The sequence below is a fragment of the Vitis vinifera genome, chromosome 8 (assembly GCF_030704535.1).
Source record: "Vitis vinifera cultivar Pinot Noir 40024 chromosome 8, ASM3070453v1".
Taxonomy (NCBI): domain Eukaryota; kingdom Viridiplantae; phylum Streptophyta; class Magnoliopsida; order Vitales; family Vitaceae; genus Vitis; species Vitis vinifera.
This window is the reverse complement of record NC_081812.1, coordinates 9,361,209-9,387,245: the sequence shown is the minus strand read 5'-3', so window position 1 is coordinate 9,387,245 and position 26,037 is coordinate 9,361,209. Positions and strand designations below refer to the sequence as shown.

At 30.4% G+C, this 26,037-nt stretch overlaps 1 protein-coding gene across 1 annotated transcript; it reads right to left on the bottom strand.

Annotated features, from left to right (window-relative positions):
• On the bottom strand, window positions 1-6,392 carry LOC100260777 (dnaJ protein ERDJ3A). The gene is made up of 7 exons (XM_002270571.4): window positions 6,187-6,392; window positions 5,449-5,504; window positions 4,086-4,159; window positions 3,092-3,717; window positions 2,638-2,979; window positions 1,633-1,986; window positions 1-742 (listed from the first exon to the last, which is right to left on the bottom strand). The coding sequence occupies exons 1-7, from the start codon at window positions 6,301-6,303 to the stop codon at window positions 455-457; spliced, it is 1,857 nt and encodes a 618-aa protein (XP_002270607.2). The 5' UTR covers window positions 6,304-6,392; the 3' UTR covers window positions 1-454.
• Window positions 6,393-26,037: the final 19,645 nt, after the last annotated feature.

Sequence of the window (26,037 nt, the reverse complement as noted above, 5' to 3'; positions counted from 1 at the left end):
TTTCAGCATAAAACTAACTATATAATTACAATTCTATCTAAACATAAAAAATTGAATAAAAGTTTAAAGAATAAGTTAAGGTTGTATTTTGATGGTTGGCCTTCCCGTGATCCTCTTACTCCTACAACGAAGCTCAACGTTCCATTAACAGCCCAGAAACTGAAATTAGATTACAAAGTTTTTACTTTTTTCATTTACTGGTATCATGAAACTATTGCCATCTCTGAGGATTTCCCTCTGTATGCATTCAACTCCTACCAGCCGCACCTTTTTTTCCAATTTACACGAACTCCTTGCACAGTAAATAAAGAAGTGCAAACAACACCAGCATTTGTGTCTATGGGCATCTCTGGTCGATGCCCATATCAATGTCTTCATTGTAGTTTGGGCTATAATCAACTGGATGAAGCAAAAACTCTGTTACGTACATGAAATTCACAGACTACATTTCCCATCACCTCAGTTTAGGCTTCTGTTTTATCTTGGTAAACTGTATGTCCCCATTGAGAACTGAACTGATAAACCTCTCTACCTCCTCTACCGTTATTTCACTTGTATATGCAGCAAACTTCCCCTTCCGAGATTTGTAGGCTATCAATAACTTATCAAATGATTTGAATCCAGAATTGTCAAATGCAGTTAAGAATGCTGGCTGCTTGGTGGCATCCAAGAGAGTGTACGAAATAGAATCCTTAGAACCAGAATACGGGTTCTGCCTCCTTGATAGTGATTTCTGAGAGACCTGAAATGATGAACCATGAGCAAACAAAAACTTTAGTCCTAGATTACAAATGGGGTCACAGAATAGAAAATTCCATTACTTTAGGATTGATGCTATTTCAAATCGATCAATTGCTTTTTGGACCCTGTAGTTTCTATAGGAGAAGGTAGAACACCACTTGGAAGCACGCACATTCATATACATCTAAAATATAAAGAAAGCTATGACAATATTAATATATCCATAGAGACCCACAAGCAGATTGATCAGAAATAAAATACAAAACCATGTGCTTTTGCATCAAACATGCTTAAAATTTTGAAATGGCACGACTCTCATGCAGCTTCAGACAAATACAATACATCACTGCAGCTTAGATGAACTTTTAGAAGAAAAACATAAGACAACAAAATATAATGTTATGACCAGAGTAAAACCATATCTCACAAAAGTACACATAGAAGATTTACATATATTGTACATATCAAACTGCTATCATTCATTGGTTTGAAGTAAATTTAATTAGAAACTCTAATATGCATATGCACATATTTAGCACTGTTCATTCACGATCAATTGTCATAGAATAGTATAAGAGACTAATAACTTAAGTGAGCATCTATAGCTACCACTCTTTGAGATAACAACCAGTTTCCTTGAGTCACTTGGGACTATAGCTTAAGATAAGATTATGCACTCAATAATTCTAATAAACAAAAATTCTACAAATTACAGTAGGCTCACAAGTTGTTCAACTCAAGCGCTATTGAAATTTACCAAGGCAATTAAATTTTCATACTATTTGCTCCAGCCAGAAAATATGCAAAAATGAGTTGTTCATACTCGAGCAGTAGATAAGCTTGACCCAAAGTCCCAAAATATGTATATATATTCAAGAAGATTTTACTTACCACAGACAGGATGGATTCAACCTTCTCTCTAGCTTTGGATGATCTGAAAACACCAATGAGGCAAACTGGGATTGTCTCTCCACATATAGCATCCAAATTTGATGCTGTCAGCAAATGTATCTGTTTATCCACTGATTCAGTCTCCGGTTTTTTAGTCTGACTTGAGGTTGCCTTCTTGTTCTTTTTTTCAAAGCCATTAAGCAAGGTACTGAGTTCTTGAATTGCAGAATTCAAATCTTTCACAGAAATCCCTGTTCTTAACACGTGCTTCTCCCCATTTGACATCCAACCAACTATAGCTGGAAGTGCATCAACTCCTAACTTCTTCACCACTTTGTCAGAAGCATCATGAACCTACATAAGCATGGAAATGCATTTACTACATATAAAGGGTAGAAAAAAACTGGATTTGTTCCCTACAATGAAAAAGGGTTTCTTCTATTCACCAAGGCTCTCTGGATCACAGAAAGTACTAAACTTCTATTCACCAAGGCTCAGTCTGGATCACAGAGAGTACAAAGGAAGGGGAAAAGAGTGAGAAGGAATCCAAATCTCTTCTTTTGTTCACAGTGGAAAGTACAAAAGAAAATCAAATATAATGAAATTTTTTTTAAAAATTTACGTATTTTCAAATTCTCTATTCTTTATAAAAATAAGGCAAAAGAGAGATTAATTTGGGAGGGTCAGCAAAAAAAATTTAATTAGTTTAACCTACATTTTTTTCCTTCCATTCCTGTCCTCTATTTTCTTTACCTCCTACTTTACCTCAAAATTTTCAGGATTCAAACAGAGCCTAACAAAATCAGTTTGCCAAGCATAATCAGTATTTTCAATGGAATTACATCAAATTTAGGTATCAAAGCAGAAGAATAGTAAAAGCATATGGATTGCCATATTAAGGATAAAAATCTTTTACAGTGAACAATTTCTAAATAATTAAGAATTAGAGGGCTAATAATTGCTAAGAAAATTCAAGTTACAAGTCTGCAAGGAGCTGTGGCTTACCTCTACATCATAGAAGATGAATCGTTTACGATACAAGCCACTAAGGGCACGCCATATCACAGGAGTGTCCTTCTTGGTAGAAAGAAGCATCACCCTAGGTAGCCGTTCCACAGTGCCAGAGGAGAAGTCAAAAGTGTCCAGGTCAACTCGTTTTGAAAATCTAGGCAAATGTTCTTGGCAAAAACCCTTTAAATTTTTCGTAGCCCAATCACCTTTGTACTCTACCAAGGAACCACTTTCAATTGCTTTGTATGAATAAACAAAAACTCTGGGTGCTTTTCGGGGATATATTCCTAGCTCCTTGCAAAAAGTTGGTTCGTTTTCACAATATATGCTTCCAGCCTGTAAGAAAAAATTGACAATTATAATATGCCTTAATCACCAGAACAATTTTTCCAACATTATAATCAACAGATCATTTAATGGTAGAGCACACTCAAAAATGCACAAATACCTTTAAAGCTCCTTGCAATGAGGTGGCAACTTCCTCTATGATTGATTCATAATACTGAATCCCACTCAGTGTGGGAGAGTAAGATAACAATAGCCAAGTGATCCCTTGGTCAGCTATTTCTTTCTTAAACACCTGAGAATTTATGTCCTGGATACTCTTAGGATAGTTCCCAGACCCAGACTGCGTCCAGGATGTACCGCTGAAACCACTAGATTGACTCCTAGATGAACCACCAAAACCACCAGACTGAGTTCTGGATGAACCACTGAAACCACTAGATTGACTCCTAGATGAACCACCAAAACCACCAGACTGAGTTCTGGATGAACCACTGAAACCACCAAAATGGCTAGCACCACTCTTATCTCCCCCGAAAAAATTGGAGAAAATGTCATTGAGATCAAAATTGGATGAACCCTGACCACCACTGTTCCCAAAGGAAAATGAGAATGACTTGGAATTTCCCTGTCCACCCATATGTTGCCATCCACCTGGTCCACCACTTGTGAAGTAAGTATATCCCCCGTTGTTCCCAGGATTGCCAGCATCAAATCCAGGACTGCCCCTCTCATCCCCATACATATCATAATTTTTTCTCTTCTCTTCATCAGATAAAATTTCATATGCTGAAAACAAGTAAATAGAAGGCATAATTTGGCATTTGTAGCAAAGGGGAAAAGTCCATCAAAAAGACTACAAGAAACAACAATATCAAGTAAAATACCAAAAAAGATCTGTTCCATTAGCCACAAAATTAATTCTGTATCCAAATATGTAGCTTAACACTCAGACCAAGAAAATTGTAACAGCTTGTGTATGATGTGCAATTCAAACACAAAATTAAATGAAAATAATAATGACAATTAAGTTACTTTTTCACATTCAAACAGTAAAACAAATAAAATGACTTAAGTGAGAGTGCATAGGAAAAATTGCACTAGAAATAGAAAGGAAAATTTATAAATAAATAAATAAAGTAACAAGCTTGCTATACCATTATTAATCTGTGCGAACTTCTCTTGAGCACCTTTATTTTTATTCTTGTCTGGGTGATATTGGAGAGAGAGCCTACATATGTATAAAAGAATAAAAGCAAGAATGAGTAAATAATAATGCATGTTTTATAAATGAAGATAAATGCATATGCATACAAGCGTGTGTTTGTAAATGCGTTGTGCTTGTAGGCAGATGTAAATACATCATACAATGACATGTGCACAAACACATCCATATCAAGAAAAGCAATCACAATTGGACTAGTCTCTTTAATGCACTATTCTTGCTTTTGAAAAGAAAGAAGAGAAGTAAAAATTAAACAAAAACAAAACCAAATAATTCAGTTTTGATAATGCACCTTAGACATACTTATTTTAAATTCAAACCAAAAAAGTTAAAAAAAAATGATGGCTCCTTACTTCAAGCTTACAACTAATTTTTATTTTTTTGAAAACCACTATAAAATAGGCAAAAGAAATCACTCTTTCCTTCTACTGCTACCCATTAACCAACCAGTATTATGGTCATAACTACAATACTACCATCACATCCAATTGCCAATACATTCATCATCATGATCATGGAAACCATCCACACCACTGCCCACTTCCACCATCCCAAAGGTGGGAGATTTGAAAAATGAAAGAAAAAATGATATTGGATGAGTTCCAAATTATAGTGCTGGATACGTATAAATATATATATATATATATATATATATATATGGGTTCTACTTAGGAAGGTTGCATGGCTTCCAGCACTATAAAATCTTAGAAACAGATGAGTTCCTCTTAGTATTAATAATTGCTCATTCAACTTACACCATGATGGCTGGTCAATACCAAAACATAAACAATATAATTGAAATGTTTTGCAAAAGATTGAATTTTAGGTCTCCCAAACTTTCTTTCAAACACAACAGTGGAAATTCATGCCCTCTCAAACATTGCATGCAGGCATACACACAAATACACACATGTATACATGCTGAGCCTTTTCGTTTAGGCCAAATTAACCCAAGCCAAAATCAAATGAGCCTCATACCAATAATCTCAGTGCCCACCCAGACTGTTCCCGGGCAATAGCATGCCTACATATACTCTCTATTAAGTAAACTATCACTTCTGTAATCAATGATCAATTTACCAGATTCACTTGGTTTTCATTTCCATTTTCAGAGTAAAAACATAAAAAATCAAAGATAACTTTTTTTGTGCTTATAACAAAAATCTCAACAAAGCATAAGCAACTTTTGTGTAGCTAATCTAGATCTTGGAGGAAAAAAAAAAAAAACACATGACTATGCGATCACAAAACTACATATCAAGAAGTCAGAGTGATTAAAGAGGAACCAAGCCTACTTGTGAAAAGCCTTCTGAACTTCCCGTTGGCTTGCGTTTCGATCAACCCCAAGAACCTGGTCAAAGTAAAAATTTCACCAAAAGACTTAGGGAAAAGTAATTGAAAGAAAATGAATATGAAGCTAAATAAGTAGAACTTCCATTTGTAAAGGGAAAAATATATTGGGATAAAGAAATTTCTCAAATGGATGCTTTTCTGTAAAACTTCCGGAATCACCATACAGACAAATCTTCCTCTAAAGTAAAGTATAGCTAATACAGCTACTCCGAATATAAACCACTGGAAACCTAAAGCCAATCCAATTACATTGCAATTTCTAACATAAGCATCTCATTTTGAACTAACACAGTTCAAATATCTAGGGAAAATTTCCATGCCACAACCCAGACCTTGCCCAATTTGTCCAAGAATCTGAAATTTATTCTGGGATAATAAAGAAACCAATAAAGTTTCATGCTTTGTACACATCCATCTAGGTTTTACCCACAAATCTGTTCCCAGTTTCAAATCACTCTATATGGTTCCATGCTCCCCAAACCGCCATCCAAATAAAAATTGATTCCCAAAACCACATTCCACAAGCCCGTCAATTTCCCCAGCTCCATGTTATGATCCAAACAAGAAGGAAGAAAAAAAGCACATGAATTAAGGAATTGGGAACTGAAGAAATAAAAGAAGATGACATTAGGGAAAAATCAGAGAAAAAGAAGGCAAGACAAAGAATTGGTGATTCTCACCTTGTAAGGGTCGAGGGTTTTTGCTGCTTGGGAGAAGATTAATAGCCATAAAGCGAAGACTACGATGGACAATGCAACTCCACGAATCTTCATTCTGGGCTCGGATCTTTGGATCATTCGGAGAAGCTATGGCGAGTCTGGAATTTTCGAGTGTTGCGTTTCGGAAGAGAAACGAGAAAGGGCGGTGTATTTATAGATTTGGCGGGCTGGAAGCATCCAGAGACTTCGGCCGTTATATACACGTGGGCTCCGCCTGTGGCTCCACCGCAGCTGACCAATGAGATTTTAGAATTCTTGATTAAAAAAAAGGGACGAAATAATCCAAATCTAATGCTTCTCATTTTTTTTCATAAAAAGTACCTTATTTTTAAGTATTTTTATATAGATTTTTTAAACAAATCTAATGTTTCCATAGTTTCATTTACAACATTAATCCAATGAATGGCTTAATATGAAAGAAAATCAGTTTTAGTTTTGTGGAAACTTCCTTTTATAATTTGTAAAAGAAATAATATAAGTTTATATTCAGTTCCGAAAAGTATTAGAGAAAAAAAAATAGTGAAAAGGAAAATAATTTTCTCATATTTAATTTTACTATGGAAAATGTTAAATAATGTAAAATATAACTAAAATTATTAAGAAATTTGTATATTTTTAAATTATTTAATTTATATAGAAGATTTAAATCTATGAAAAAAGTTTGAAATAATATATAAAATTAATTTATTGACTTTATATTTATTTTTTATTTTGAAGGAAAATAGAAAATAAATTAAAAATCTATAAATTATTTTTTTATTTGCTACTCCAAACTTATTTTATTTATTTTCACTTATCAATATAAAAATTAAATAACTTTAAAATGCATAAGTTTCTGTTTCCATAGTTTCGTTTACAACATTAATCCAATGAATGGCTTAATATGAAATAAAATCAGTTTTAGTTTTGTGGAAACTTCCTTTTATAATTTGTAAAAAAAATAATATAAGTTTATATTTAGTTCTGAAAAGTATTAGAGAAAAAAAAATAGTGAAAAGGAAAATAATTTTCTCATATTTAATTTTACTATGGAAAATGTTAAATAATGTTAAATATAACTAAAATTATTAAGAAATTTGTATATTTTTAAATTATTTAATTTATATAGAAGATTTAAATCTATGAAAAAAGTTTGAAATAATATATAAAATTAATTTATTGACTTTATATTTATTTTTTATTTTGAAGGAAAATAAAAAATAAATTAAAAATCTATAAATTATTTTTTTATTTGCTACTCCAAACTTATTTTATTTATTTTCACTTATCAATATAAAAATTAAATAACTTTAAAATGCATAAGTTTCTGTTTCCATAGTTTCATTTACAACATTAATCCAATGAATGGCTTAATATGAAATAAAATCAGTTTTAGTTTTGTGGAAACTTCCTTTTATAATTTATAAAAGAAATAATATAAGTTTATATTTAGTTCCGAAAAGTATTAGAGAAAAAAAAATAGTGAAAAGGAAAATAATTTTCTCATATTTAATTTTACTATGGAAAATGTTAAATAATGTTAAATATAACTAAAATTATTAAGAAATTTGTATATTTTTAAATTATTTAATTTATATAGAAGATTTAAATCTATGAAAAAAGTTTGAAATAATATATAAAATTAATTTATTGACTTTATGTTTATTTTTTATTTTGAAGGAAAATAAAAAATAAATTAAAAATCTATAAATTATTTTTTTATTTGCTACTCCAAACTTATTTTATTTATTTTCACTTATCAATATAAAAATTAAATAACTTTAAAATGCATAAGTTTCTGTTTCCATAGTTTCATTTACAACATTAATCCAATGAATGGCTTAATATGAAATAAAATCAGTTTTAGTTTTGTGGAAACTTCCTTTTATAATTTATAAAAGAAATAATATAAGTTTATATTTAGTTCTGAAAAGTATTAGAGAAAAAAAAATAGTGAAAAGGAAAATAATTTTCTCATATTTAATTTTACTATGGAAAATGTTAAATAATGTTAAATATAACTAAAATTATTAAGAAATTTGTATATTTTTAAATTATTTAATTTATATAGAAGATTTAAATCTATGAAAAAAGTTTGAAATAATATATAAAATTAATTTATTGACTTTATATTTATTTTTTATTTTGAAGGAAAATAAAAAATAAATTAAAAATCTATAAATTATTTTTTTATTTGCTACTCCAAACTTATTTTATTTATTTTCACTTATCAATATAAAAATTAAATAACTTTAAAATGCATAAGTTTCTGTTTCCATAGTTTCATTTACAACATTAATCCAATGAATGGCTTAATATGAAATAAAATCAGTTTTAGTTTTGTGGAAACTTCCTTTTATAATTTATAAAAGAAATAATATAAGTTTATATTTAGTTCCGAAAAGTATTAGAGAAAAAAAAATAGTGAAAAGGAAAATAATTTTCTCATATTTAATTTTACTATGGAAAATGTTAAATAATGTTAAATATAACTAAAATTATTAAGAAATTTGTATATTTTTAAATTATTTAATTTATATAGAAGATTTAAATCTATGAAAAAAGTTTGAAATAATATATAAAATTAATTTATTGACTTTATGTTTATTTTTTATTTTGAAGGAAAATAAAAAATAAATTAAAAATCTATAAATTATTTTTTTATTTGCTACTCCAAACTTATTTTATTTATTTTCACTTATCAATATAAAAATTAAATAACTTTAAAATGCATAAGTTTCTGTTTCCATAGTTTCATTTACAACATTAATCCAATGAATGGCTTAATATGAAATAAAATCAGTTTTAGTTTTGTGGAAACTTCCTTTTATAATTTATAAAAGAAATAATATAAGTTTATATTTAGTTCTGAAAAGTATTAGAGAAAAAAAAATAGTGAAAAGGAAAATAATTTTCTCATATTTAATTTTACTATGGAAAATGTTAAATAATGTTAAATATAACTAAAATTATTAAGAAATTTGTATATTTTTAAATTATTTAATTTATATAGAAGATTTAAATCTATGAAAAAAGTTTGAAATAATATATAAAATTAATTTATTGACTTTATATTTATTTTTTATTTTGAAGGAAAATAAAAAATAAATTAAAAATCTATAAATTATTTTTTTATTTGCTACTCCAAACTTATTTTATTTATTTTCACTTATCAATATAAAAATTAAATAACTTTAAAATGCATAAGTTTCTATCTAGCTTTTATCATATTTGATTTTCTTTTCTATTCTATTTTTTTTTATAAAATAAGATAAAATCATTTTTCTTAATATTTTTTTTATTTCCTTAATATTTTCTGGAAATCAAATATAGCTTTAAAGTTTTTTCCTTTTGATTTTCTTTGTGAAAACAAAATCAAAAGAAAACAAAATCAAAACTCTTATGTTGTAAAATTTGTTAATGGTTCTTGTATTCGTAGTTTTATTCATAACTTAATGCGTAAAACTTTTTAATGAAACAATCAAATCAGGATTCTTGGATATCTCTAAGCAATTATTTATTAATAAAATATATCTATTTTCTCCTCCTTTGTGTTAATAGAGAATTTATGAAGCCAGGTTTCATGAATAGATATATTTTCTCCGGAGTTATTATTCTAGAGAAATACAAACTTTTTTTTTATTATTATGTTTCTAAAAAAATTATTCAAGATAACTTCAAGCATTTTTTTTTTGATTATATTATTATGAAATATTTTTTCTCTCTATGGTTCAAGAGAAATAAAAATCTTTGTTCCTGATTATGTTTCTAGAAAAATTAGAATTTGTGGAACCTTTTCTTATGAGTGTTTTTTTATGGTCCTATTTTTTTAAGTTTTTTTTTTGTGATTTTTTTTATTGGGAAATTAATTCCATTTATTAATTAGACAATAATTAAGAGTTAGGGGGAATTGTGTTTTGGGCCCAATTGGGCCCAAAAATTAAACATTTGGTTCATATATCATGTATATTTAAGCCCAAGACCCAAACAAAGTATGAAAATTAAGATGAAGGATATTGTTTTTCATTAATCCTTAAAATACCCTTAACCCTTACATAGGCCCTAGTGAGTGTGAATTTCAATTTTTTTATGTTTTTTTTTTGCCTTTTCTATTCCCTATTAAGTGTTATTTATAACTTTTTTCTTTTTCTTTTTCTTTCAATCTATATTTCTATTTTATGTCAAATAAAAAGTAATAATGTTTTTTTGTTTTTCATTTTTAAAGATACTAAATCTTTTTGCTCTTATTATAAGTAATGATAAAAAATTTGGGATTTTTCATCCAAATATTTTTTATCTTTTTGTATTTATCTTTTAGTTTATTTTTCATTTTTTATTTTAAATTTATATTACCCTATATTTTTCTCTTATTTTTAATTATTTCTATATTTTCTACATTAACCATATTTTAAAATTTTTCAAAATTGACTATCACTTCACTTTATTATATATATCCTTTTAGCTTTTTAATTTTTAATGTTTTTATTTTAAAATTTTTAAAAAGATAAATTTATTGAAAAAAATAACTAAAATATGAAATTCTAATATTATATTAATAATTTTTATTATCTAGATAGACTAATGCAAAATATTTTGACTCACAACAAGAAAATTGTCAATATAATTTTTTAGTTAAACTTTAGAAATTAAATTTTAAATAAAATATATTATATAAATTTTTATCTAAAAATTATTGAAAGTGGTATTTAATTTTTTTTATTGACTTTCAAACTTATCTAATTTTTTACTTGAAAGATAATAGAACATGTTTACAAAAAAAATTAGTTTTTCATTTTTTAAATAAAACGAGTATAAATATATTAAAAGAATTAAAGATAATCTTAGTAAAATTTTTGATAAATATGATTATAATTTTAAATATAGATTCATTTGGATAAAATTTCACAAATAATAATAATAATAATAATAATAGAAAGAATGAACATTGCTAAAACTATAAAAACAAAATATGCAATTACAAAATTTTGATGATGAAATTTAAAAATAAAATTCGAAACAATTTTTGAGTGAGAGAATTTAAGTGGGCAAAAATCTTTTAGTGGAAAAAAATGGGAAAGTTTTTCAAAATCACTTGAAATCCTTAACAAAAAGTAGTCTTGTACACCCTTGTACAATTAGTAAATTTGTCTTATACAGTTAGTGTAATACCCTTATACAATAACTCAAATTTCATGAATATCTGACAATAGGCCGATTAACCATGTTTGCATTGGTTTGGTTTTAAAAAAGAAGAAAAATTGTTGTATAATTTTGTTTTACAATCATCATAAGTGAGGTACATATTCAAATGACCATAAGGAATGTCATTTATCATTGGTTAGGGGAAATAAACAAACAAGTTTTTCAGAATCACTTAAAATCCTTCACAAATAATAGTCTTGTACACCCTTATATAGATAGTATATTTGTCATGTACATTTAGTGTAAATACCTTGTACAGTGACTCAAATTCCATATACCCCTACTCAATGTGTAACTATAGGTAGGTTAACCATGTTTTCATTAGTTTATTTAAAAAAAATAGTGGAAGATAGAAAAACAAAATTTTCTCTCAAACATTATTAATGAGATAAGTATTTGAATTATCCCGTGCGAGTTAAATAAAGTGCATAAGATGAGTGTGTAAGCGAGTTAAATTCTATATACCCCAAATTTATTTACTTATTTCATTTTATTTATTTAAATTAGAAAGTAATTTATTTTAATAGATTAAAATGTGCACAATTGATATATTACTTTGTTAATTATGAATATATTAAAATTTTCTATTAGACAAAAAAAAAAAAAAAATTAAAAAGAGTAATAAATATATATAATTTAGTTATTTAATTATTTTTCATGCAAAAGATAGTCCCCCAAAAAAAACATGATTGATCAATTTCTTTGTTTAATTGTAAACATACTATATTTTTTTTATTATTGAAATAACTAATGGAAAAAAATAAAAAATGGATAATCAATGATGAAATTTAATTCTTTTTATTATTTTCATATAAAAAATAGTACTAAACAAGGTTTTCAATTTTTATTTTTAAAAATAGTTTTTATTTTTTAATTAAATGTTTTTTCAAAAAGAAAATATGAAAAATATAAATCATATTACTATTTTTTTAGAAAGTATTTTTTAAAATAGTTTTTGAACATAATTTTTCTTTATTTATAATTTAAAATAGAAAATAATGTTGATTTTCAATTATTTATAAAAAAAAATTAAAAACAATGAAAAATCCAAATTGTTAAAATAGAATTATTATGGTTGCATGAATAGTAGTGTAATAAAGAAAAAAAAACTTATGTGAAAAGTCATTGGGTATTTTAGTCCATCACTATTTTATATCGTTAAAAGGTAATATATAAAAATTTGAATGATATATTGGTCTTTTAACATCTTATATCATTTCCATCAATTATAGAAGTTATATGGACCAAATGTTAATTTTTGAGTCCAATTGGGCCCAAAACACAATTCTCCCAAGTTATGATGGATTTGATAAAACTTAATACTTATTATTTAATGACTTAAATTGACTTTAAGTTAAATTATACTTAAATTGTTAATTTAAAACTTATTACTTAATTCTTATTTTAAGTATTAAGGTTATTTGATAAAATTAATTTCAAATTGGTTCTAAATAATCAAATTGACATATTTATCCTCATAAATTATAATTAGGACAAAAGCAAAGGAAATTGAGTAATAATGTAGGTCGTAAAATAGCAAAAGAGAAAGTGGAGGTAATTAGAGTAAATGAGGATAAAAATGTAAAATGAAAATCTAAACTTAAGAATAAATTAATTATTTTTACTTATTATTTAAAGTTGTTTTTTACTTTAAGATATATCATTAAGTTCTTTTATTAAACATACTAAATTTACTTAATAACTTAATTAAGTTATTAAATCACTTAAAGTTATTAAGTTGGTTTATAAAACTCCCAATTAGTGTCTAAACTAATTTTTTTTATATGATTTAATCAAATTATGTATGTTAATTTGTTCAAAATATAATTAGGTGATGATAAACAAATCTCGAACTTATTAAAAATAATCATAATAATTAACTGTTCATAATTAAAATTTTGATTTGTTCAAATATTTAATTTAAATATGAATATATGTTACTCATTAAAATTAAATTATTATTTTTTTGGCAGTTTCAAGGGAGAAGATCAATTTTCTTCTATATGTTAAATTTTCAATTTTTTTTTTAACATAGAATATAAATATTTGATATGTAAGAAATGATATGAATATTTCTCTTTTATGAATGAATATTTTTTATTTATATGGCTTCAATTCTTAAATATGTGGTTGTGGACCCGTGTTTTTCCCATGTATCCTCATTCGACGGTGAAACTCGCTTTTCATTTAGTGAAAATTTGATTTTTTTTATTATTTTTTTTAAAACTTAGAGTTATCACTTATTTTAGTTTTTTTTTAAGGAAAAACAAAATAAGAAAGAAAACCTTATGTGACTCCTTATTTGAAAAAAACATGTTTGTAAAAATCAAGTCTAAATTTGAGGTCAGGTTACCTATTGGGAAAGTACGATGGTGAGCCATAACATCCCTATACTAAACGAATCAAGGGAATCATGTCAAGTAATTAATTAATCATAAATAAATTATACAAATTAATATGTACAAAAATGATGATAAAATCCATTTACAAGAATGTACAAAATAAATGACAAGACTATTATGCAAAATAATTTATTGAACTAAATAAAAAAAGATATTAAAAAAAATTAATTTTCAAGAATTTTCAAAGGATTTTATTAAAAACAAATTTGAATTAATTATTTCACTTTATTTATTTGCAAAAAAAAAGAGTCAATTTATTTTCTTCAAGTGATTTGATTCAATTTCATTTGTATTCAATTTTCAAAAAAAGTTATTTATACTTATTATATCAAAAGAATTTATTACAAAATTTCAATTTGGTCACAAAAATTATTTTTACTTACTCTTACTAAAAAAGAATGAATTTTTACAATTTTATTTAAAAAAAGTATTTCGATTTATTTTCATTTAAGAAAAGTGACTTATACAAATTATTATAAAAAAAATGACTTTATTTGCAAAATAATTTTTAATTAAAAAAAAATTAAATTCTCTATTTCTAAAAATTACTTTTAATCCCATTTTAATTAAGGAAAAAGAATTTATTTAAAAAAATTGGACAATTTTATTAAAAATCAATTTTTGGGGCAACTTTATTTACAAAACAATTTTCGAACAATTAATATAGAAAGAATTTTTTTTAATTTTATTAAAAACAATTTTCTATATTTTCCTAAAAACACTTTTATGGATTTTATTAAGAAAACAAGAATAATTTCTGAACTATTATTTTATTAAAACATGTTTACTGAATCGTTCCTATTATTTAAACAAAATTTATGGTTTGTTTGATATCCAATTATGTGCACAATAAGCAAATATATACAAACAAATATTTACAAAAAACTATAAAAATAAAACCAAGTAGTAGTGGGAAATAAAACATGTACCCAAACAAGCTAACAATAAGCTCAATGTCTTCTTACAACTTTTCAAATCTCACTTTCTTCCATGAAACTTCATGTTCCACGTGTCATAAATTCGTACTCAGTCAACCGAATTGCAAAATGGGCTCATGCAAAAATAAAATACCTCAAATGTAAATATCCGAAAATATACAAAATCCCACACAAATATTCAAACTCAAATTCATACTTCAAATTAGTCTAATAAATTTCACCAATTAAAAATGAGCCCAAATTAGAAAATATAATCCAACAAAAATATTCCACATGCCATAAGCTCTAGTCCAAAATTTCCAAATTAATGGTCAATATATAAATATAATCAACCAAAACCTAAAATTTGACAAATTAAAATAAATTTAATTAGGCCTAAATTTAATATCCAAAAATCCAAGTCTAATTTAATATCAAAGCCTACATCCACAACAAAAAATCAACCTAATTTAATATGCAAACTCATATCCAAAGTATACCACAATTCTCATGCCAAATCAAATAATTAAAATGTGAACAACCATACAAATTATCAACTAATTTAACCCAAATTAGCAAATTCTAAATTAATTCACCAACGATAAATTATCCCAAATTTCATGTTAATTTACCAACAACAAATTAAACCAAATTCCATATTAATTAACAAAGCCCAAATTTCATATTAATTCCACAAACAACCATTATTATTAAAATCAAAGCAAGAAAAATAAAATAAAATGAATTTACACTTTTTTTGGAGACCATGAGAGAAAGTTGGGGCTAGTAGTGGTTGGAGAGGAAAATAAAATAAAAATTAAAGACAATGAGAGAGAGAGGTGATCGCCAGAAGTGGCATTGGTGTCATGTCACCGGCGTTACATTGTCGGCAATGGAAGATAGTGTGGTGAGGGGAAAATGAAAGAAAGAGAAAGGAAGAAAAAAGAAGAAAGATGGAGAGCATGTGACAGTGAGAGTCTCTGGAAATGGTAGTGTGGAGGAAGGAAGAAGAGAAATAGAGGAAAAGAAAAATCTGCTCAACCCCCAAAATGGGAAGCAAAAATGAAAAAGATAAAGGAAAATGAGAGAAGAGAGAATTTGGAAGAAATGAGGGGGGGAGAGGGTTATGGTCTCTGATGTGGGAGAATTGGAGGTAGGTAAGGGTAGGTAGAGGAGAAAAAAGAGAAAGTGGAGAATGTGAAGAAAATGGGGGAAAAAAAAGAAAAAAGAAATATAAAATAAAATAATAAAAGTAAAATAAAATAAAATAAAACAAAATAATAAGAATTATGATTTAAAATGTATAAATGAGCCAATAAAATCAAATGTAATCGGGTTTGAAATTTAATGATAAAATTGAGCTTAAAATTAATGTAAAAATAAAATTAGGACAAATTTTGGGGTTTACAAATATGCCCTTCTTCGGTAAAATCTACGAGTAAAGTAAGTGTATACACAAACAAAACAAAGTGGGCTCTGTCGAAGAAAAAGATAGATCACCAAATTTGTCATAATATGACACAAGCTCTCTTAAACCAAAACAAGAACAAAAAGGCTCTAAAACCCTACAAAAATGACAAAAATGGAAAATCCTAAGGTGCCTTTAAAGTTACACTATGAATCCAAACTCTCTCCGAAAAGTCTTTGAAAGTGACTCAAAAAACGATGTCGAAGTCGAATAGCATCTGAACCACCAAGAAGCATAGGAACAAATGCATATAAATGGAAAAAAACATACGTGTACCATGCGGAGACACAAGGCATAAGGTATCCAACAATATGACCGAAACACGTGTTACAAGCTGAAAAAACTAAGACAAGTGCCATGGAGAAGGGGAAACTCTATAATAGCATGATAAAGAAGTAATAAACACAATCTAATGAATTGAGGAAAAGAACGACGAGTGCAAAGCTATGAGAACAAGGTGTGGATTGCTAATGAATATGAAATGAACAACATTGAGCTATGATGCAATGAACAACTCAGGGCTATAGCGTAATGAACAAGTCAAGGATGTGGGCACTGAATGCCTAAATGTTAGCCAAAAGAAAGAATGTCATACACAAACTCTAGGTCAAATAACTCAAGGATGTCTAAAGATGATGAACAACTCAAGACTGTAATGAAATGAACAGCTCAAGATTGTGGATGCAATGAACTACTCAGGGCTGTGGATGCAATGAACAACTCAAAACTATGGATGCAATGAACAACTCAGGACTATGGATGTCATGAACAACTCAAGAATAGGGGCACTGTACGCCTAAAAAGGGAGATTGCGATCTATAACTCCAAGTCAAACCACTAAGGGGTGACTAAGATGAGGGTGATCAACTCACTAAAAAGGAGGATCTAAATGCCTCAAGGAAGGGGGATGCCCTAGATGAAACTCAAAGGAAACAAGTAGTGCTAATGAAACTAAAAAAATGAAAAGATGCCACAATTGAAACTGAAAAGATAACATACTCAGAACTAAAGTGCAATGAACAGCTCTGGGTTGTGGATGCAATGAACAACATCGGGTTACAATGAATTGAATAACTTTAAGATGTGGGCATTGTACGTTGTTAGCCCAAGGGTTCTCCTAATCGGGTTTTGATGATAACAAACCATGGTTAAGTGACTAATTGGTTTAATGGTTAAGAATCTCAGACATAAACTCGAAAATTCATCAAATGACCAAATGGATACAAGATCAAGACGCTTAGAAGACTTGTGATCATAGGAAACTAATGTAAGATGAATGCATGAGTGCACTTAGGATTTTCACACGTTTCATGCAACTTAGAAAACTCGGTTTATTCTTTAAAACTTCGATTTCATTAAAACTTGAGTTTTTAACAAATGTACCTTAGGCAAAATGTTTTATAATTGGCTTAATAATTCACCTAAAGACCTTGCCTAAGTGTTAAAAAAGAAAGGAATTGAAAAAGATAGGTTTTCGGGGCCAAAAGGTTCAACCGGTTGAGCCTATGGCCAACCGACTCAATCGGTTGAGGAACCTGTCGACCAGTTGCCCTCGTCCGGTCGAAGACCGGTCGAGGGATGCACAAAAAGTTTCTCTCTCTCCTAGTAGCCTTCTCTTCCCGGTCGAGGCAACGGTAACCTGTCATGCATTAAATACTCCAACGACTAGTGAACCGGTCGACCCTTAGCTCGACCGGTCGAGGTTACCTTTTGCTGTTTTTAACTCCCGAGCTTAGAAACCTATAAATTGAGAGCTCTACTTCATTCATTGATAAGAGAAAACTTGCAATCAATTGTCTACCTACCTGTTCTTGACCAAAAAGCTTTCATTTCTTTCTTAGTACATTAAATCATCACTTGCATATCCTTTAGTGCACTCTTGTGTGTCATCTTAGCTTTGTCTTATATTTGAACTATCCTTAAGCTAGGTTGAGGGATTCTTTCTTGTAAAATCTGAGTGTTAAAGCCTTCAAGAGGTTTGAATCTTGAAGAGATTGTGTAAGAGCCCATTGGAGCCGGAATCCAAGTATAAGAAGATTGGAAGCTTGATTGAAGCTTCAAGTTAGTGGAACCCTCACTCGATTAAGAGATTGAGGAGAGTGGACATAGGCAAGAAAGTGCCGAACCACTATAAAACCCGAGTTTGAATTCTCTAACTATATCTCTTTATTTTGTTTATATTGTGCTTGAACTTGTTGTGATTGAAAAGATTTTTAGAAACCTAATTCACCCCTCCCCCTTTTTGGGTGTTTTTTTTAATTAAGCATAGCCTTTATTTTCTCAATTGGTATCAGAGCTAGACCTTTTGTTTTTTAAAGACTTAATCGTCTAAAAAAAAATGGCTATTCCATCAAGCTCATCCCAAGCTGAAATTTTTTCAAAACATAGAGCTTCATTCTTTACGAGAACCGACTATCCCTATTGGAAAACTAGAATGACTTGGTATTTTCAATCTATTGATTTAGATGTATGGGATGTCATTGAAAATGGCCCAACTTTTCCCATTAAACTAGTTGATGGAGTTTTGGTTCCAAAACCCAAGCAAGAATGAAATGAGCTTGATAAAAGAAACTTTTAATTAAATGCTAAAGTCGTTTTTACTTTGCAATGTGATATGGATAGAAATGAATATAATAGAATATGTCAATGCAAATCGGTTAAAGAAATTTGGAGGTTGCTTGAAATAACTCATGAATAAACTAATCAAATGAAAGAGTCAAAAATTAATTTACTTGTTCATAACTATGAATTGTTTTCAATGAAAGAAAATGAGACTATTGTTGAGATGATTACTAGGTTCACCGACATTGTCAATGGTCTTGAAGCTTTGGGAAAAACCTACAAGGAATCCGAGAAGGTGATGAAGATATTGAGGTCTCTCCCATCAAAGTGGCATACCAAGGTCACCGCAATTCAAGAAGCAAAATACTTGACTAAGCTACCTATGGAAGAGCTCATAGGGTCATTAATGACATATGAAATCAATTTGACAAAGAAGCTACAAGAGGGTGAAGACAAAAAGAAAAAGAGCATAACCCTCAATGCTACAACCAAGGAAGAAGAAGATGCTGAAGAAGAAAAACCAAGTGATGAAGATAATGATTTAGCCTTCATCATAAGAAAGCTCAACAAATACATGAGAGGTGAAAGATTTAGAGAAAAGAAGTTCACCTTTAGAAGAGATCATTCTAAAAATGAATCTTCATCACATGGTGACAAGGAGAAATGAGAAGAGAAAAGAGATTTGATATGCTTCAAGTGCAAAAAACCGGGACACATTAAATATGATTGCCCTCTTTACAAGAGTAAAGCCAAGAGAAGAATGAAGAAGGCAATGATGGCCACTTGGAGTGAAAATGAAGAATCTTCCGAAGAAGAAAAGGAGAAGGAAGTGGCAAACATGTGCTTCATGGCAATAGATGATCTTGATAAGGTAAACTCTAACTTTAGTGATGAAGATATGCATGATGTTTTTGAAGAACTATATGACGATTTTGAAAAACTTAGTTTGAAAAATAATTCTCTTAAAAAGAAAATTCAAGAACTTGAAGAAGTAAAAGAAAATTTTTCAATTGTTGAAATATCTAAAACTCATCTTGAAAAAGAAAATGAGATTTTGAGAAGTGAAAATGAGATTTTGAAAAAGAAAAATGAATGGTTGACCTCCTTTCTTTCAATTTTCTCTTGTGGAAAAAAATCTTTTGAAATGATCTTAGCTAGCAAAAAATGTGTCTTTGACAAATAAATGTTAGGATTCAAATCTTCAAAAAATCAAAAGTATTTTAAAAACTATTTTATAAAAGAATCCACAAGTGCAAGTCTTTCTACCACTTGCAACTTTTGTGGAAGAGGAGAGCACATTAGTAGTACATGTCCCTTAAGAAATGGCTCTTAAAAGAATTCAAATACTAAAGCTAAAAAGGTTTGGGTTGAGAAATCCAAGGTCACTAACCCTTAAGGACCCAAAAGATATGGGTACCTAAATCAACTTAAATTTTATTTTGTAGGGATCAAAGAAGGATAAGTAGTTCTTGGATAATGGATTCTCAAGACACATGACCGGGGATGAATCCAAGTTTGCTTTCCTTACAAAGAGAAATGGAGGATACGTTACATTTGGAGACAATGCAAAATGAAGGATCATTGGTCAAGACAACATTAGTAATGACACATCCTCTCTTATTGAAAGTGTTTTATTAGTGGATGGTTTAAAACATAATATTTTGAGCATAAGTCAACTTTGTGACAAAGGTTTTAAAATGATTTTTGAAGCATCTCATTGCATCATCAAAGATATTCAAAATGATAAAACCATCTTCATGGGCCATAAATGTGATAATGTTTATGCAATAAATATTTCAAAATATGATGGTCATGATAAATGCTTTTCAAGCATGCATGATCAAAGTTGGTTGTGGCATAAGAGGTTGGGACATGCTAACATGAACCTCATTTCTCAACTCAACAAAGATGAACTTGTTAGAGGCCTTCCCAAAATAAATTTTCAAAAAAACAAAGTTTGTGAAGCTTGTCAAATAGGAAAGCAAATCAAAAACTCTTTTAAAAACAAAAATTTCATTTCAACAACTAGGCCTCTTGTATTGCTGCATATGGATTTATTTGGTCCCTCTAGGATACCAAACCTTGGAGGAAAATCTTATGCATTTGTTATTGTGGACGACTTCTCTAGATACACTTGGGTCTTATTTTTAAGTCAAAAGAATGAAGTCTTTTATGAGTTTTCAAAGTTTTGCAACAAGGTTCAAAATGAAAAAGGTTTTACAATTACTTGTATAAGAAGTGATCATGGGAGAGAGTTTGAAAATATTGATTTTGAAGACTATTGCAATGAGCATATAGTATTAACCACAATTTTTCGGCTCCTAGAACTCCTTAACAAAATGGGGTAGTTGAAAGGAAAAATAGAACTCTTTAAGAAATGGCTGGAACCATGCTAAATGAAAACAATTTACCAAAATATTTTTGGGCCGAAGCAGTTAACACTTCTTGTTATGTTTAAATAGAATTTTATTGAGGCCTATTCTTAAGAAAACTCCCTATGAGCTTTGGAAAAACAAGAAACCCAACATTAGCTATTTCAAAGTCTCTGGGTGCAATTGCTTAATATTAAACACCAAAGACAATCTTGGAAAATATGATGCAAAATCGGATGTTGAAAATTTTCTTGGTTACTCAACTTCAAGTAAAGCCTTTAGAGTTTTTAACAAAAGAACCATGGTTGTTGAGGAATCCATCCATGTTATTTTTTTATGAATCTAACAATTATCTCCAAGAAAGAGAAAGCTTTGATGATGATTTAGGCTTGGAGACCTCCATGGGAAAATTACAAATTGAAGATAGAAGGCAACAAGAAGAAATTATAAAGGATCCCAAGAAAGAATAATCACCTTTGACACTACCTCCTCCTCAACAAGTGCAAGGTGAATCAAGCCAAGACTTTCCTAAAGATTGGAAGTTTGTCATCAACCACCCACAAGATCAAGTTATAGGTAATCCATCTAGTGGGGTAAGAACTAGATCATCTCTTAGAAATATTTGCAATAATCCTGCTTTTATATCTCAAATTGAACCTAAAAATATAAAATATGCTCTAGTTGACAAAAATTGGATGATTGCTATGCAAGAAGAGTTAATCCAATTTGAAAGAAGTGAAGTATGGGAATTAGTGCCAATACCTCAAAATCAAAGTGTTATTGGAACTAGATGAGTCTTTAGAAATAAAATGGATGAAAATGGCATAATTATAAGGAATAAAGCAAGATTGGTAGTCCAAGGTTTTAATCAAGAAGAAGGGATAGATTATGAAGAAACCTTTGCTCCCGTAACTAGATTGGAAGCCATTAGGATGCTACTTGCCTTTGCATGTTTTAAAGACTTTGTTTTATATCAAATGGATGTGAAAAGTGCTTTCTTAAATGACTTTATAAATGAAGAGGTATATGTTGAACAACCACCCGGTTTTCAAAGTTTTAACTTTTCTAATCATGTTTTTAAACATAAAAAGACACTTTATGGTTTGAAACAAGCACCTAGAGCATGGTATGAAAGATTGAGTAAATTTCTTTTGAAAAAGGGTTTTAAAATGGGAAAAATTGACACAACTCTTTTCATAAAAACCAAAGAAAATGACATGTTCTTAGTGCAAATATATGTTGATAATATCATTTTTGGAGCTACTCTCTTTGTGAAGAATTTTCTAAATGCACGCATAGTGAGTTCGAAATGAGCATGATGAAAGAACTTAACTTCTTCCTTGGACTTCAAATCAAGCAACTAAATGAAGGAACCTTCATCAATAAAGCAAAGTATATAAGAGATCTCCTCAAAAGGTTCAATATAGAGGAAACCAAAACAATGAAGACTCCAATGAGTTCATCCATCAAGCTTGACAAGGATGAAAAAGGTAAGTCCGTCAACTCAACTATGTATAGAGGCATGATAGGTTCCTTGCTATATTTGACTGCTAGTAGACTCGACATCATGTATAGTGTATGCTTGTGTGCTAGATTTCAATCTTGTCCTAAAGAATCTCATTTAAGTGTCGTAAAACGAATTCTTAGATATTTAAAAGGGACAATGAACATAGGCCTATGGTATCTTAAGGGTGATAACTCTGAATTAATTGGATTCTCGGATGCCAACTTTGCTGGTTGTAAAGTTGAAAGGAAAAACACTAGTGACACTTGTCATTTCCTAGGACACTCACTTGTTTCATGGCATAGTAAGAAGCAAAATTCGATAGCTTTGTCAATGGCGGAAGCCGAATACATAGCAACCAATTTATGTTGTGCATAAATCCTTTGGATGAAACAAACACTTATTGATTTCAATTTGTTTTTTGAGCATGTTCCTATTAAATGTGATAACACTAGTGCCATCAACATTTCAAAAAATCCGATGCAACACTCTAGGACTAAGCATATAGAGATTAAACACCATTTTCTTAGAGACCGTGCACAAAAGGATGACATTATACTTGAATTTGTAAGCACAAAAGATCAACTTGCCGATATTTTTACAAAACCTCTAAGTTAAGAGCAATTTGTTGATATTAGAAGACAACTAGGGGTGATTTCTTTATGATCAAACGATTGCTTGATGAATTTTTGATTGAAAATACCTTATGATTGCGTGAATTTCATATCATATGCATCATATAGAAATAATCTTAGGAAAAAGGTCAAATTTTGACCAAAAATCAAAATTCCTTTGACATTGGACATCAAAAATTGAGGATTTCAACTGAAAAGGGCAGAAGGAGGATCACGAGACAAGAAAAAACCAAAAATTGGAGTGTTGACCATTAACCATTGACCAAGCGGTCGATCGATTTGTTGGGGCTGGGAATTTAAAGAAGCTCATCGCTCTTCATTTTTCAACTGTTCTCCTCCATTCCTTGAAGACTCTTCACATTCCTACTTCCCGAAATCAGTTTGGGCAAGATCTTGGACCGTTTGCAGGCTTTGGAGTTGATTTTGGGACGTTTTAAGGCTAGGGTTTCGATTTGAAACCTAGGGTTTTAGTTTCTGGGGGCGATTTCTCTTTGTCCGCATGCCTCAAGCTAGGTTCAACTTCATCTCCGTGCGCTTAGGGCTTCGGGTTGGATTTCGTTCTCTCTTGTTTGGTTTCATTCTCTCTTTGGACTTCTCTTTCTTCCTATTTCGTTATTTGGATGGCACCTAGGAGAGAGACAACTACCTCCAAGGCTCGGGGCAAGCGCCCTGCTGAGTCATCTGAGCCTGAGCAAATGGAGGCTCACCGAAAGGCGAGGTATGACACGACTCTCTTCAGTTCCGTCGAAGATTATCAAAGATAGAAACAAAAATTCGCCCTGAGGAAAGTCGTTCCAGGGAGAAGTATCAATTTTTCCCAACTTCAGCACTTCGGGTTTGAAGGACTCTTCAGTCGGATGGGATGACTGCCAATTGTGACGATTTTCGAGTTGATCTTCCCAACTCTGGTGCGGGCATTTTATTCACGGGTGACCTATGGACTTGGAGGACAAGTCATATCCACGGTTAGAGGAGTTGAGATCAGACTAAGCCCGGAGAGTATTTACTGCATTCTCGACATTCCTTCAGTTGGACTCCGGGTGTATGAGGCCAAGGCGTGGCCCATTGTGCCAGGATTCGAGCCTAGAGAGGCTATTCAGAGGTTGTGCGGACTTGTAGATGCCCAGGGGATGGGCAAACCATTGGCACACAGCCTGATCGTGTCCAACCGAGTCCATCATCACATGATCTACTCCATCTTATTGCCATGAGATGGACATCAAGACGAGGTCTCCTACCTTGAGGCATTCATTGTGGACTCGATTCTGACAGGGAAATTGATTCACGTGGGGTATCTGATGATGATGCATATGATATCTTGCGTTGAGAGCACGACTCGAGTACTCCCCTACAACCGCTTCCTTACTCGAGTATTCAAGGATGTCGGGGTCGATTTGAGCAGAGAGACGGACTTCGAGGCCCCTACTAGCTATGACACTTATGATGAGCAGTCCTTGGGGCGAATGAAGTTCAAGAAGGCACCCGAGGACTCTTGGATTAGGAGAGCTGAGCGACCTCCAGCATAGGCCCGAGGATAGGGACAGATGCATCCCAGAGTAGAGGATGAGGTCAAGATCAGAGAGATGGAGGATGGGTCAAACCCTTAGAGGGATTTTGAGCAGAGAGGGCCCAAGCTTGACATTCCTCATTCACCTTAGTCAGAGGGTATTCATGTTGAGACCACTTTCTTAGAGCCTATGATGATTGAGCCGTCTTACACAGTGAGACCATCATCTCAGCCATCATTCACCGAGCTTTCTCACACAGAGATACCATCTCAGGCACCTCACGCTCCTAATCATGCACCTTGAATGGATGTATCAGCTCAGATCAGCTCTCTTAGGACTTGTATGGAGGAGCTTGCTTTAGTCCATGATACTCGATTCTACTCTATGGAAGAGCGCATAGATCAGTATCAGATTGACTTCACTTCTCGATTTGAGCACTTCCAGTAGAGATTTGAGCGTATAGAAGAGCGTATGGATCAACAACAGGTTATAGTCGAGCATCTCTAATAGAGTATTGAGCGCATTGAGAGTCGCCAGACAAGTCAGCATGAGGAGATGATGGCTTACCTCCGCTCCGTGTTTCCTCCTCCACCCCCTCAGCCTTGAGTTTATCTAGAGTTCTCCCTCAGTTTCTTTTTTATGTTGCCAAAGGGGGATAAATATCTAGGATCTAGGAGACTCTCATGCATATCATTGTCATATCTATCTTGATTAGCATATATGTTATGTTTTTGTGTACATTTGAGGTTACCATATATATATATATGATATGATATTTTCATGATCCATTGTTTCTTATTCAAATTTTCGTGATTTACATTGTTTCCTATTGAAAATTATTTGATTGATCCATGATTGGTTTGAGGGGGAGATTTTTTCTCTCCTAGATAACCAAGGTTTGTCATCATAAAAAATGAGGAGATTGTTAACCCAAGGGTTCTCCTAATCGGGTTTTGATGATAACAAACCATGGTTAAGTGACTAATTGGTTTAATAGTTAAGAATCTCAGACATAAACTAGAAAATTCATCAAAGAACCAAATGGATACAAGATCGAGACACTTGGAAGACTTGTGATCATAGGAAACTAATGTAAGATGAATGCATGAGTGCACTTAGGATTTTCACACGTTTCATGCAACTTAGAAAACTCGGTTTATTCTTTAAAACTTCGATTTCATTAAAACCCGAGTTTTAACAAATGTACCTTAGGCAAAATGTTTTATAATTGGCTTAATTTTAAATTTATTACATCATGTCATA